Source organism: Accipiter gentilis, chromosome 34 (genome assembly GCF_929443795.1).
Source record: "Accipiter gentilis chromosome 34, bAccGen1.1, whole genome shotgun sequence".
In the NCBI taxonomy this organism is placed as follows: Eukaryota; Metazoa; Chordata; class Aves; order Accipitriformes; family Accipitridae; genus Astur; species Astur gentilis.
The window spans coordinates 15203481-15217568 of NC_064913.1; the positions used below are offsets into that span (position 1 = coordinate 15203481).

General features: G+C 37.1%; 1 protein-coding gene across 2 annotated transcripts in view; it reads right to left on the reverse strand.

The window, feature by feature from the left end:
* Positions 1-14088, reverse strand: part of ANKS1B (ankyrin repeat and sterile alpha motif domain containing 1B) — a 427589-nt gene that overhangs the window by 376186 nt on the left and 37315 nt on the right. For both annotated transcript variants that reach the window (XM_049792403.1, XM_049792402.1), the window contains exons 2-3: positions 5553-5633; positions 1204-1360 (exon numbers count right to left, since the gene is read on the reverse strand). In XM_049792403.1, coding sequence (XP_049648360.1) covers positions 1204-1360; positions 5553-5633 — 238 coding nt within the window. The remainder of the gene's footprint in view (positions 1-1203; positions 1361-5552; positions 5634-14088) is intronic.

The window sequence follows — 14088 nt, forward strand, 5'->3', positions numbered from 1 at the left end:
TTTTATGGATTCCAATGGCTAAGTGTATAACTTTAAATATCAAACAGATTACTCAAGCAATGGCATCTCACACTGATTAAGTGTTTGCAATTTAGGTCTAACATTTCTTATTTTCTCACAGTTTGCCTTCTGGCCACACTAACATAGACACTGAGAGTGCAATCTATTTGTTAGACCGTGCTTTGCCATTGCGATGCTGTAGGGTATCCTACCTGGAGTCCCTCACCCACTCCACAAGGACACAGAAATTCTAAGCATCCCCTGTCATACCTTCAGGGCCATGCAGATGTCTCAGTTACTGTGGGGCCTTAGAACGTACTGGATTTCTGGGTTGGCAAATGAATTCTGAATAACCTGGTTGGCTCCTGTGATTACACTGACTAGACCTCTGTGGAATAAAACGGTGCATATACAGGCAATGTAGACACTAAAATTTAGGTTTGAATCTGGAGCTAAGTCCCACCTTTACATTCCAATAACTTCCTGATTACCCTGGCAAATTCAACAGCTTATGGTTACTACTCATATTTCACAGCCTACTTCCAGTCCTCAAGCAGTTCAGCTGACTAGAGATGGTGTCAGATTTTAATCGCCTTCTTTCTGATTCTAAATACTAACCCTACGAATCGACCATATATAAGAATATACAGAATGAAAACAGAAGGTGTGCCATATGTTTGAAAACAGAATGCAACATACTTATCATGCCCTTACTCTCATAATCTTCCCTAGTATTTACATGTCCTCTCTGCTGCACATGCATACATGCAGTCCATCTGGTTTGTCATTTATCTCTGCATATCAGTTCATTTACAATACACTCAAAATATACCAAGAATATTAATTTTATCTCAAAGTTTTTCAGGAATTTAATATCTAATAAAGTAAAAAAGACAGTTTATGCAAATTTACATCAATATATATAAGATGCATAGTTAGAGTATGTCTTCATATGATTTTCCAGAAATAAGCAGAAGGTTTTTTCATACTTTTTAAATCTAATATCCTTTAGGTCAGTGCCCATCCAGAAGAAAGATATCTGGTATGCTTATATTGGAAGATTTTATCAGTCTTGGAGAAGAAGTTACTGAAACAATGGAAAATAGATTATTTTTTTTTAACTTGGCTATAAATTTGCCAGACCTAAAGAATATGTGCTGCTCTTTTCTGATGATGTATACAAATATTTTTTTATCACTTCACCTGTTCATTCACTCTGGAGTGTGATGGCCCATGATGGATGAGAATCTTCACAATGTCTACATCTCCTCTCCAAGCAGCCAAGTGAATAGGAAAATAACCTTTATTATCTGCCACATTAGTTGATGCTTCATACTGAAGTAATTTGAGAACTATATCCCTGGAAAACAGGAAGTAGATCTAAAAATTGACAGGAAGCTTATTTTATTAAGTGTTTCATGAACATACATTTTACCAATTTTTTTACCCTGAATAACAGAAAAAACCCTGTATTTCAAGTCAAACAGCTACAAAAATGAAGACCAATCATTTCTAAGAATAAAACAGATAGTAAAACATAGCCAAAATGTTATCAATTGTAATGGTTCTTACTTCTTATGAATACCCATCAACAATATTATCATCAGTTCTCTGAATCTGTTTCTTGCAACAGATCACCTGGCCACGGAATCATTTTTAGAATTTGCCAGTCCAGGCCATGTGCATGTCCCTCAAGACAAACCTTCCAGGCACTAAAGGCAGAGAAGTACTCCTGTCCCCATCATTGCTGGGTTCTGGAGGCAGGAAGACAAGAGGGTAGCTTTATGGACATGGTTCCTGCAGTAAGGTTTAAGTCACAGTTTTTCTTCTTGTTTAAGGCATTACCTCAAAGATGGAGGAACCAATTTAATCATGATCTAGTTAGATACATACTATCTTCTATGGAATAACTGCTTCTCTTTTCATTTCCCACATCCAGCTGCCTGAGAGCAGTGAGGAAAAAAGTGACTTTTATTATTTTAATTCTTATTATATTCCTTTCAGTATTTTCAGTGTGGCTTATCATACATTAAATGAAAGATTAGTATAAGCTGGTATATTGCATCCCTGATTTTTAAGCAGTCTCCTGTACTTAACTTCAAAAGTTAAATGCAAAAATCAGCTGTATGGTATGATCATGTTATCAAGTATGTCAGAAAGTAAATAAATTCTGCCTTATCTCTCCATTCGTAATCTCATAGTTTGACACAGTCAGGCCTCATTAGTTATTAAGTTAATAGTATCTATGATCCAGTGTGGGCAGTTCTACACACATTTTTGCTGAATATGGAAACACTGGCTCTTACTGATTTGGCTCAAAAACTTGGCGGGGGGGGGTGGGGAGAGGGAGTTGAATGCAGCTTACGTTATGACTAAAAATGAAGCCCTTGACTACAAATTAAGACAGAAGGTAAATCCCGAGGCAATTCTTCTCCCAACCTTGATGGAACCTTATTTAGTTGCCTATTGAGAGAAAAACGTGGCAAATAAGAGTGAATACATCCAGGTCAAAAGAAACTCCAAGTTGTCTTCAAAAGAAATCATAGAGATACCAGAGTCACCACATCTAAGCTTTGAGGGAGACTTTAAGCTGGGCTTTGCTTACTCCTGCCAAGGTCAAATAACATGAAAACAACCAAGAAAGAGCAGCTCCACTACAGGAAGACTTTTGCTACACAGAAAGTTCCAGAAAAGTGACATCCGAGAGAAACTTCTTAGTACAGATAAGGTTTGAGAGACTTCTCATGTAATTAATAGTTGGTCTTGCAGTAGATGGTCTAATGAAGGCTAGAGATACGGAGTAGTTTGAAAGGGACACAAATCAAAGGAAACAGAAATAGAACTAAGTGGGAGAAAACCAGCAAAAACCCCTCCACAACTGAAATCTATAGATAATGATATACAGCAACTATTGGGAAGAATCTGTTGCAAGATTCAAGCTACAAAATAGAACCTAGGTCTCCTTCATCCTTCAAGAATGCCCTGACCCATCTCACTTCTCTAGGGTGAGCCTTTTTTAGTGTGCTGTCAGAACTGTTTCATTTTGTAGAAATAAATTTCGGAGAGGAGAAGACTGAGAGTCCTTAGCCCAGTAACATTACCGGGCTAAGTAAAATTACTTAGGGAGAATGAGATTCAAGTGCCTGCCCCAGATATAATTTAATTACTTATATAAAGCAGAATAGTTTCAAAAGTAAAGAGAACTATCCCAAAATAACCAAGGAGAAGGGAATTCATCACATACATACATACAATGATCAAGCAGAGACTTGAACACCGGTGTCCAACAAGTATCCCAGCCACAACTTATTGGTTGGGTCATTAAGTCTTATGTTCTCACTTTTCCTGAAAACCTTTGAAATCTCTCAAGTTCATCCTAATGTAAAGTGTGAAAAATTAACCCCCCCAAAATTTTCAAAGGGCAAGAACTTCTCCTCAGTGGGAAGGCTCCTGCATCAAAAAACATTGATTTTGAATATCAAGTTTTAAATCTGAAACAGAGTGTAAAGGTATTTATTTATTATTTGTGGTGACTAATGAAATTACAAACACCAAGTGCCTGTCCAATTCCTTTCCTGACAGTGCTACCATTGTAGCAGGATCAGTATGATGGCTTGGATAGCAGGTCCTGAACCATCATGATTTATCATGAAATACCTCATGATGTATTTCAGTTTACTTTAATATAACAAGCTATAAATGTGATGTCAGTAACTGCTACTTACCCTGCTGTGTGAGGGTAAGGGGTCATAGCAGCCAGTGGCCACTACAACCTTTTCAAAAGCTGCAGTTATATGGCTGCTGTACCTAAGTCCACATCTTGAAGTTCTCTCTGGCTTCAGCAGAAGTTTGGCCAACACTGTGTCTGAAAACACTCTCTGGCTTTTGTATGTTTTGGGATTTTATAGTTTATATTGCTAGGATTCACTTGACATCTCTGATAGATTCAGTGTTGATACAGCAACATTTTTACTTTGCTGGGTAACTATTGGTTTATAGTCAGTATTAAACATAATAAAACCAGTTTTCATGTATTTAAAACCAGCAATCTTTGCAAGCTAAGGCTTAGGCTTTTGTCAATCAAAAATGTGCAATGGCAAAGGAAACAATCCATAAACTACAAACAAGAGAAATGTGATTTTCTCCCTTTTTAAAAAAGGCTGAGTTTAATAGACCATATTAAGGACTTAGACCTAATTCCATGGAGGTAAAATACATTAATGGATGATTCTGAATCTTGCTACAGAACTGAAATTTTGGAAAATGCACAATATCTAGTTTAACAGTATATTAACTTCATTTATTTATTCAGAAATGGAATATCCTATATTCACCAAGGGATTAATCTTGTCTAAAGAAAATATGCAGGTCTAGAATACAATCAAAGATACATCCTGAAGTTTTAATTTTTCCAAGAATGAATGCAGAAATTGTGAAATGAGTAAACAAAACATATAATTATTATGGATTCATATGTTATCTTATGGACAGTCCAAAAATCATATTAAAGTCAGTGCAAATCACTCTTAAATTCAGTTGGGTTTAAGTCAGTTCCTTATCTCCCACAGCAGAATAACCCAAAGCCTTACGTCAATGTTTTCTTTAGTGAAAATCCAGTTAGTGTTAACGTGGTCATTTTATGAACAGGATAGCTGGACTGCATGAAGTGGGGCAGCTCTTACCTCGGTTACAGTGGGGTCCATCCCACTAGAACTTTATAGACCTCATTAAAATCTTTCTTTCTTGTTCTGCCTTAATAACACCATGCAGTTGGCAGCATAATACAATGGAGGTAACATGTAACAAGGGACAACATGTGATAACAGAGGTAACGCAGAACAAATTACCAGGTGTAATTACAAAATATGTAGCAAGTTTCCACATTTTTTCACTGACAGGTCAATGCCTTAAAGCGTTCGCCCGCACTGGTATGCCTGGGCAGTCAGTACCCCTCAGTGGGGATTTTGCAGGCTTTCCCCAAGCTTGGTGAGACATGCATGTGGTAACTTGGATGGATGGCAGGGAGGGAAAAGCTACAAGGTCACATACAAGGTAATAGCCATTTTTTTCCGCTTTCAAATGTATAACTACTAAATATTCTTATTGTGCTACTTTTACTTTGATAATGATTAATCTATACTGTTCTTTTGTTTCACAGTATTGCTTCCTTAAACATTCAATGCACTATACGTGTGTACGTACACACACAAGTATACTACAAAATTTTCTGTTGCAATTTCCCACCAGCTAAAAAGCACTAGAGACACCATTAGCAGTAACAACCATAAAATTACTCAAAATTGAGGAAGAATTTAGAAGAACCAGTATAGAATCAATAGCTTCTAAACTGCATTTCCCATTTGTCTTTACTACATGCTGATATCAAAGACAGTATCAAAAATTCTTATATTAATATATCCCATGGGAAATAAGATTATTTTAGTAAGTCAGGGTTTGTCAATTTTCTGTGAAAATCTCAGTGCTATGCTACATATTTTTAAGTCACACAGTTAAATACCATTCCACATAAAAACTAAATGTGAGGCACTTACTTGTGTCCATTTAAAGCTGCATGATGTAAAGCAGTGTAACCTGAACTGTCTGTGCAGTTTATATTTGGTCCTCGCCAGATGCTGCAAATAAAGCACAATAGTTAAGTTAATTTTTTGGCTTGGCAAGTACAGCAATGTCAGAAATCTGATGTATAAATAATCTGAAGATCTCTGCAACATGTATGATTAAACCTTAAGAGACAATTTATCCTGAAAAGAACTTAAAATAGCAAATGTCATGTTGATATCAATATAATTTATTTATAAAAATAATTTTACACATTCATCTTCATAGCAGTCATGAACTTTATGTAGGGCAGTCTCAAAGACTAATAACTATTCTGTCATTTCAATTAGATCTATTCTCCCAGTATTACTCTGGTAATTACACTGAAGATATAATCTGATTTTGCACTACTTTTTTCACAGGTATATATATTCATTGAGTTTAGGTCAGTTAGTCTAGATTCATACAAACGTAAGATTAGTGAGAACCAATCATATCCTTTAAAGGGACAATAAATCTATTCTTTTTACTTGGCCTGATATTTTAGCTCCCATTTTAACCAACTATGTTTTAAAATAAATTACTTATATATAAAAAAAAAGTTTAATAAACAGTGTTTGGGGTTTTTTTTTGTTATCTTTCTGTGTTTTACAGCACTTATTTTACAGTCAGCTTCATTATACGTCCTGTGTAACCAGTTTCACGATCTATTATGGGCTCTTCACAAAACAGTAGATTTTTTGTTTCAAAGTAGAAAAATGAGACTGCTAATCTACCACTCCTCACTCCTCCCCCCCCCCCAAAAAAAAAAAAACCCTCCAACAACAAACTCAAACCCTGGAAATGGGATACCAGAGGCATATTGAGTACCAGCAGGTTTTTATTCTAACTGACTATATTTGAAGCTGACTGTATCATTTGTGGAAACAATTTTTTTATTCAGTAACACAGTTTTCAACCATTAGTATTACAACAAGATTACGAGTCCTGAATTACCGTCTGTTTTCTTTGGCTTCTAATAGAGTGTTAAACAGTCATTGGCAAGCCATATTTTCCTTCACTTCATACCTTGGAATCAAGTGCTGCAGTTTAAAGAAAATAATCTGAAGCTAATAGGTAAAAAGAATTTTTCATACTCACATTTTTCATAATCTACATCAATAAAATGACATATCATGCTTAACATATGCTTTTTAAGAATTCTTTACTACTGAATCTGTATTTTATTACCTATGGAATACTGACATTGTAGTCTGGTGTCTTTTTCATTGTGTGTGTTTGAATGATTAATTAGCTCATAAATTTAAGCAGTAGTTTTCCCATAAGTAATACTGCATGCATACAGAATTATTTCTCTGATACATTGTGTTCTGCAGCGAGCATAATTCTACATAGTGCTGGGTTCCTCACCTCTCCCTGCAATTTAATTTCTTGGAAGAACAGGACTGAAATATTTTCTTGGGTGCAAAGAGGCAAAAAATGAAGTTTTTTTTTTTTAATCTGCTCAGAAGTCTACAGATGTTCTTTTCCACAGAAGGCAACTTCCAGCTAGGAAAAGCACTCTAATCTTTCCAATTAAAAGAAATTATTTTAACTTCATGAAGTAGTAAAAATTGAGTCCTTGAAACGATAGCTCCTCCATAATTGTCAGATGTTATTTACATGGCAGACAGGATGTCTTTATCTATTGGAAGGAAAGAAGTCCTTGCCTATTGACATTCTATAATCTCTTTTATACTTTTTCACAATAATTTGTTAGTTATTTTCTTATTTATTGGATTCTACTTTCTTCCTTTGATTTGCACCAGCTTATAGGAGAATGAAGCAGAAAAAAGAAAAGTGGTATAGAAAGTCGTATTTTAAATATTAAACTAAACACATAAGTGACCGGAATATTAATTTACTTGGTTTTGCTAGCTTGCTTGCTTCGGTTTACAGTTGTTAGGATTTGCCTGTTGGTTGTTTTTTCAAAAAGCAAGGGATCCATGAGCTCATCTATTATTCATGATGCATTAGGCCTTTAAAAAAATTAAATAAAGAAAAATCATCACAGAAACCCAACCAAAACCTAGTTCTTTTCTCCCCTAATTTTCTCCTTTAATCTAGGCACTCTTTAATGCATTGTTGTACTTCCTGACTCTGGTCTTGTGAAATATTTTTCAACTGAAACTACACTGATTTTTTTTTTTCTACAAACTGAAACTTTATTAATGAGCGTATAAATGCATCTATGTGAAGCTCCTCAGGACACTCACATTGGGAAACAAAGGACAAAGGAGCGTGAGTAAATCCTGCTGACTCAGAGAGATGAGACAGGATGCACAGACTAATCGCTGTCAGCTCCCAAACGGTACAGAAAGACACGCTCAAAATCAGAACTTGGTTAGCAAACGAAAGAACACAGCAGACACGAGCAGGGCTCGGCTGCAGGCATCTCTTTTCCCTCAGGCCAGTGCAGAAATCCCCTCCTAGGAGGTCTTGCATTGCTACAGTATTGCAACACTATTTCCTACAAAATGAACTGCAGGTTCACTATATACACTGGATATTTATGCTTTAATAACTGACAATCGAATTCAAATTGGGCAGTCTGTGAATAGAAATTCTTACACCCTAAAACTCCCAGCTGTGGTGAATAGTTCACCTAAAGCTTTTCTGTTGTAATCACAATAGAGCAAGGCAAAAGTCTAGTGGTGTATTAGCACCGTAAAAAGCATCTGACTTCAAAGAAAAGTGGGGTGGAGAAAGAGAAAAAGCCTAAGAGCCTTTCTTTGGCATCACAAACATATACAATATATGAGGAATTATCATACTGATTTATCTGTGTATTAAAACACTTCAACAGTTACTGTGAAAGCAACACTGAGAACCTGGAACAAAACAAATTACCACTCAACCTCCAGAAAAGGATATTTGTTGACAGAAGATTAGCAGCTCTTTAGATTACTGTTAATATTGAATTTTCTCAAAAATGTTTCTCCTAATTTTTTGATGCAGTCAATAATCAAGCTTCTTAATTTTACATGCATTAGTAAGTTAGGATTTTTTTTTTCCTATGTACATCAGTACATTAGGAAAACCTTTCTATGACTTAATGAATTTTAAGAAAGTAAGTGAACATACTTTTTGTGCAAAAAAGCAGTTTTTAGTCAATGATGAATTAACATCCTGAATTAAAACATGATCATCAACTAGTTTCTTCCATTATAACTTGCCAAAGTGAGGCACAAAGAAACTGATTGCCAAAAGCAGAAAGACCTTATTACAGTTTGCTTTCACTGTGGACAAAGAATATTGACCTTTTGAACTGATGTCAAATATTAATGGGAAATACTCTTTACTTGGTAAGAAAATTAACTTTTTTTCTTTTTTATGAGCTGAAGATAATTACATATAAAGAGCAGCTTTTCAAAAGTGATATGAAAATGACAGACTAAAGAAAAAGATGGCTAGTTGATTGATTTGTTATTTTGCTATGCTTTTCTCTATACGGAAAAAAATAATTGTGAAGTGGCTGTTACACACATATGAACAAAAAAGCAAGGAAATCAGAAGTTAATTCAGTTAATCTTCATCACACAGGCACACTCCCTATCAACAGGACAAGAACCATGCATACATGCACAGAATTTCCATCACAACTTTACATCTGTTTCCATCGTATTTCCCCTCTGTACATATACTTTCATTATATTATTTCATTATTATTTAATTATCCATGCACTAATATTTATGTCTTTATATGGTAGTTTTCCTGAGGTGAAAGGAAAATATTTTAGCAAAACAATGATAAGAGTCGTTAAAAGCCATAAAATCTGCCTGATGACATCAGTGTCGATCTGCTCATTGGTTTCACTTAAACCTTATCTGATAATTGACTGGTAACTCTCTTTGGAATTTATTTCTTCTCTGAAATGAAGTGGCAAGGAAGAGGGTCACACTGTCTGGATGGAATCAGTTCTTCCAGCAGAGATGGATGCAGCATGGTGGTCATGCCTGCATATTTGAGGGTCAAAACTCTGTTGGGGGCTGAGACAGGCTTAGTATATGCCTAGTCCTCAGTCACCCCCTCCTCTCCCCACCTTCTTTCTCAGGTCTTCAATATTTTTGGGAGCTCTTCCTAGAGACCCCCTGGCTCTTCAGGACTACAGAAGTAGTGAATCTCATCTTGCCACGTCATTATTTAATAGTGGGCAATCCTAAGCTTTATCCTGTTTTCATTGATGTTGGTGGCAAACACCAACCAGCTCATATAAATCTAGTTTCCTTATTGTTCCGTAGAATAAATATGTATTACAGGAATTTGTGTTGTTCTGAGCCAAAATCTTCCAAAATTTCTGTCTATTGTTGTTAGTCTGACAAAAAACCACATTGCCTAAAGTTATTAGAGCACATAGCCAGGCTCCTATATTCATTAGTGCTCTGCCTATATTCATACACATTTTCAGTCATGTAAACTGAGCTTATACAAAATGTATGGACAATTTTACAGAGCATTTTTGAAAATGCAAACTTTTACACAATAAGATGTATCATCAGTTATTCAGACACAAAATAATAATGTTACTTATAGCAAACAGCAGCAAAATAGCTCCCATTCTCTATTTGATGTACAAATAAATCATACAATTTACAACAACGTTGCTTTAACCTATGAAAATTAATAATGTTACTCATCAAATATAGAAGTGTTTCATTTTAGTAAATATGGTATCTTTTTTATTTCTACGGATTCCTCTTTGACGGAATACAGTGTTACGTAAGATATATTATCCTGTTAAAAGGATTTATGTCTTTTGCATGTATGGTTTTACCTATTATTTGCACTACTTCGCTGAATTTGAGATACACTTTCAATACTTCAAGGAAAGTAAATTTACATGTGCCATGTCCTTCACACAATCTTATTAAATTCCATTTTTATTTTCCTGGGTGAGGGACTCTATTCTGTGTGCATGTATGTATATGAGGGTCCAACAGCCAGCAACTAGGTCAGATGACAGGCTAGTGAGCCCATGTGTCTGTGTTGCCAAAAACTGGAGCAAATGAGGGTCTGGATACCAGAAACTGGAGTGGGACCATGGGTCAGAGGGCCCGTGTGTCCATGGAGCCTGCAACTGTAGAGTGCAGGTGTGCGAGACAGTGTGTGATTGCTACTGAAGATAAGCTGGACTAGTCAGCAAGTAAGCGAAGTAATCCAGGACCCAATTGTGTGTCTGCATGTCTTTCAGGTCGAGACAATGCAAGGAGCTGGCTGCCACATAAGAGCAGGGTGAAGGTTAAATTTTGCAGACCAAAAGTTTTGTAGACTTCTGCAGAAGCCACAAAAAGTATTTTGGTTTTTTAGCCAACTTTGAACATCTATATTAAAAATACTAGAGAAATAAGTGGTCTTGTCTGACAGATTTAGGCCACTGGGAGGTATGTTACAGGAGTCTGCAGATTTGACAGTCTGCGCATGTGTAAGTATATGCAAATTTAGATACATTCAGTTTGGGAAATAATCTACCTAGAAAAACATGTTGACAAGCACTCAGTCTCTCCAGTTAAGTACTTCGTGTGGTAAAAACTAAATAAACTAAACCTGAACAAAAGTCACATGAACTAGTTTAACTGAACTAGAACTCCATTTCCTTGAAGCTGGAATCACTTGAAGCTATGTCATTTTATTCTGATAGAGTTAATAGTTATATCAGTTTAAATGTTATTAAAAAATCAGGTAATATGCAAAAACATAAAGGAGAAACACTTTGACTTCTTGATGATGTCACACAAAGGAATAAGCAATAAATTAGTCATGCTTTATTAAAAGAATCTGTCACATATGAGGTCACTTTGCATTTGACCTTTATCTAACCAGCTTGGTTTCATCATTCTTTGTGGACTACTCATCTCGAAGTACACTGGCTGGGTATACTGTATAATATTGTGGCTATATTCAGAGAGCAATATGTTCCTGACTAATATCGGTTAGCTTTGCCTTATCGTTACAGTCAAGATCAATTTGCCTGGAGCAGCTAAAAGAGAGAAAGCTTTCATCAGTTATGACAGCATGGTTCCTCTCTATTCCAGTTGTCTATAGGGACAAGCTGGGGTTTTGCTTAGTTCATAGTGAACCTTAGGAACTCCAGCTTGTCAGTGATGAGTCAGACAGATCCTTGGATCCACTCCAGAGTTCTGTCCTTGAGAATCCAGTCATCCCAACAGGAAAAAATGTTAACTCTCATTTGGCATCATCCTGCACAAGAACCCTGTGAGAACAGCTACTAACTAAATTATGTCCAAAACCAGATCAGCAGGCAGTATCTTTAATAAGTAAAATCATTCATGTGTAAGCAATGTGAACCATGTTGTCGATGATATCTCCATGTATGATCTTACGTGATGTGAGCAATCTGCAGGGATGCCATATGGCTAATGCTGAAGATCAGTGCATCATATTAACTGTTCCTATGGAGGGCAATTCCACACCCTTCATCATGAGTTTGGGCTCCCTACATATATGAGGTAGATGGATTCTACACATTTGTTATGAATCAGACCTACACGCTTTGTATAAGATCTATAGATTGATTAAGATCAGCAAGGAACAAGGCTCCACTGTGTTAGGTAATATTAGGCCATACAACAGAGAAAAACAAAGAATCAGACATACTTGACTATCTTTTTTCAGTGTACATATAATACATGTATACATATAATACATATATACATATGTACATACCTATATTGAATTCCCTTTATAAATAAATGCTGGGTTCTTTCATCTCATCCCAGACAACTGCTATTTAGTGAGATTATATAAACAATAATTAATTTTCTGCAAGCACATCAATGGAAGTGGATCTTCTGAAGGGTTTTGAAAGCCCTTGCATATCTCGTGATTGTAAGATACACTTACATGAATATACCTATGAACACTGAAGTATAGTATATGCCATCAGTATTTTGATTGGAAGAAGAGAACAAATTCTCAGATAGACCACTGCGACTTCTTTTGTAAAAATTAGATCGCACTAAGTTAAAAAAATACCCTAGTACTTCTCATATCAGAAACAAACTGAAGCAAAGTCCTATTTCTCTTTCTCTCAAGAATCATAGAATCATAGAATGGTTTGGGTTGGAAGGGACCATAAAGATCATCTCATTCCACCCCCTGCCATGGGCAGGGACACCTTCCACTAGACCAGGTTGCTCAAAGCCCCATCCAGCCTGGCCTTGAACACTGCCAGGGATGGGGCAGCCACAACTTCTCTGGGCAACCTCTTCCACTGTCTCACCACCCTCACACTAAAGAATTTCTTCTTCTATCTAATCTAAATCTACCCTCTTTCAGTTTAAAATCATTACCCCTTGTCCTATCACTATACTCCCTGATAGAGTCCCTCTCATCTTTCCTGTAGGCCTCCTTTAGGTACTGGCAGGCTGCTGTAAGGTCTCCCCGCAGCCTTCTCTTCTCCAGGCTGAACAACCCCAACTCTCTCAGCCTGTCCTCACAGGAGAGGTGCTCCAGCCCCCTGATCTTCTTGGTGGCCCTCCTCCAGACCTGCTCAAGCAGGCATATGTCTTTCTTACGCTGGGGTCCCCAGAGCTGAAGGCAGTACTGCAGGTGGGGTCTCACCAGAGTGGAGTAGAGTGGCAGAATCACCTCCCTCGACCTGCTGGTCACGCTTCTTGTGATGCAGCCCAGAATGCAATCGGCTTTCTGGGCTGCAAGCGCACATTGCTGGGTCATACTTGTTTTTTCATCCACTAATACCCTGAAGTCCTTCTCCTCAGGGCTGCTCTCAACCCACTCGTCGCCCAGCCTGTATTTGTGCTTGGGATTGCCCCGACCCACGTGCAGGACCTTGCACTTGGTCTTGTTGAACTTCATGAGGTTCACACGGGCCCACCTCTCAAGGCTGTCCAGGTCCCTCTGGGTGGCATCCCTTCCCTCCAGCGTGTCGATTGCACCACACAGCTTGATGTCATCAGCAAATTTGCTGAGGGTGCGCTCAATCCCACTGTCCATGTCGGCTACAAAGACGGTGAACAGCACTGGTCCCAATACCAACCCCTGGGGAACGCCACTCGTCACTGCTCTCCATTTGGACACTGAGCTGTTGACTGCAACTCTTTGAGTGCCAGTTCCTCATTCACCAAGTGGTCCATCCATCAAATCCATGTCTCTCCAATTTAGAGACAAGAATACAGATATGATGACATATTTTGTTAGGAGAGATATTCCTTTAGCTGTTCTTTTTTCTAATTCAACTGACCTTGAATCTTTGGTAAGAAAAGTTATAGAGGGTTTTTCCCAGAATACATTTTTGGAGGTCCAACATCGTATTCCATCCATCATAAATGCATAGTTTTGCAATTTTAAACACATTCTTATCACAGACATGCAAAGTCAATATTTATTATAAAAAGAGATTTTAAAGCCTCTAAATGATTAATTATCCATCCTGGAACACTTACTGAACTTGTTTAAGTGGAATAAAAATTCCTGAAGTTCTGGCATTGGAAGCAGCACTGGGAAGAGTC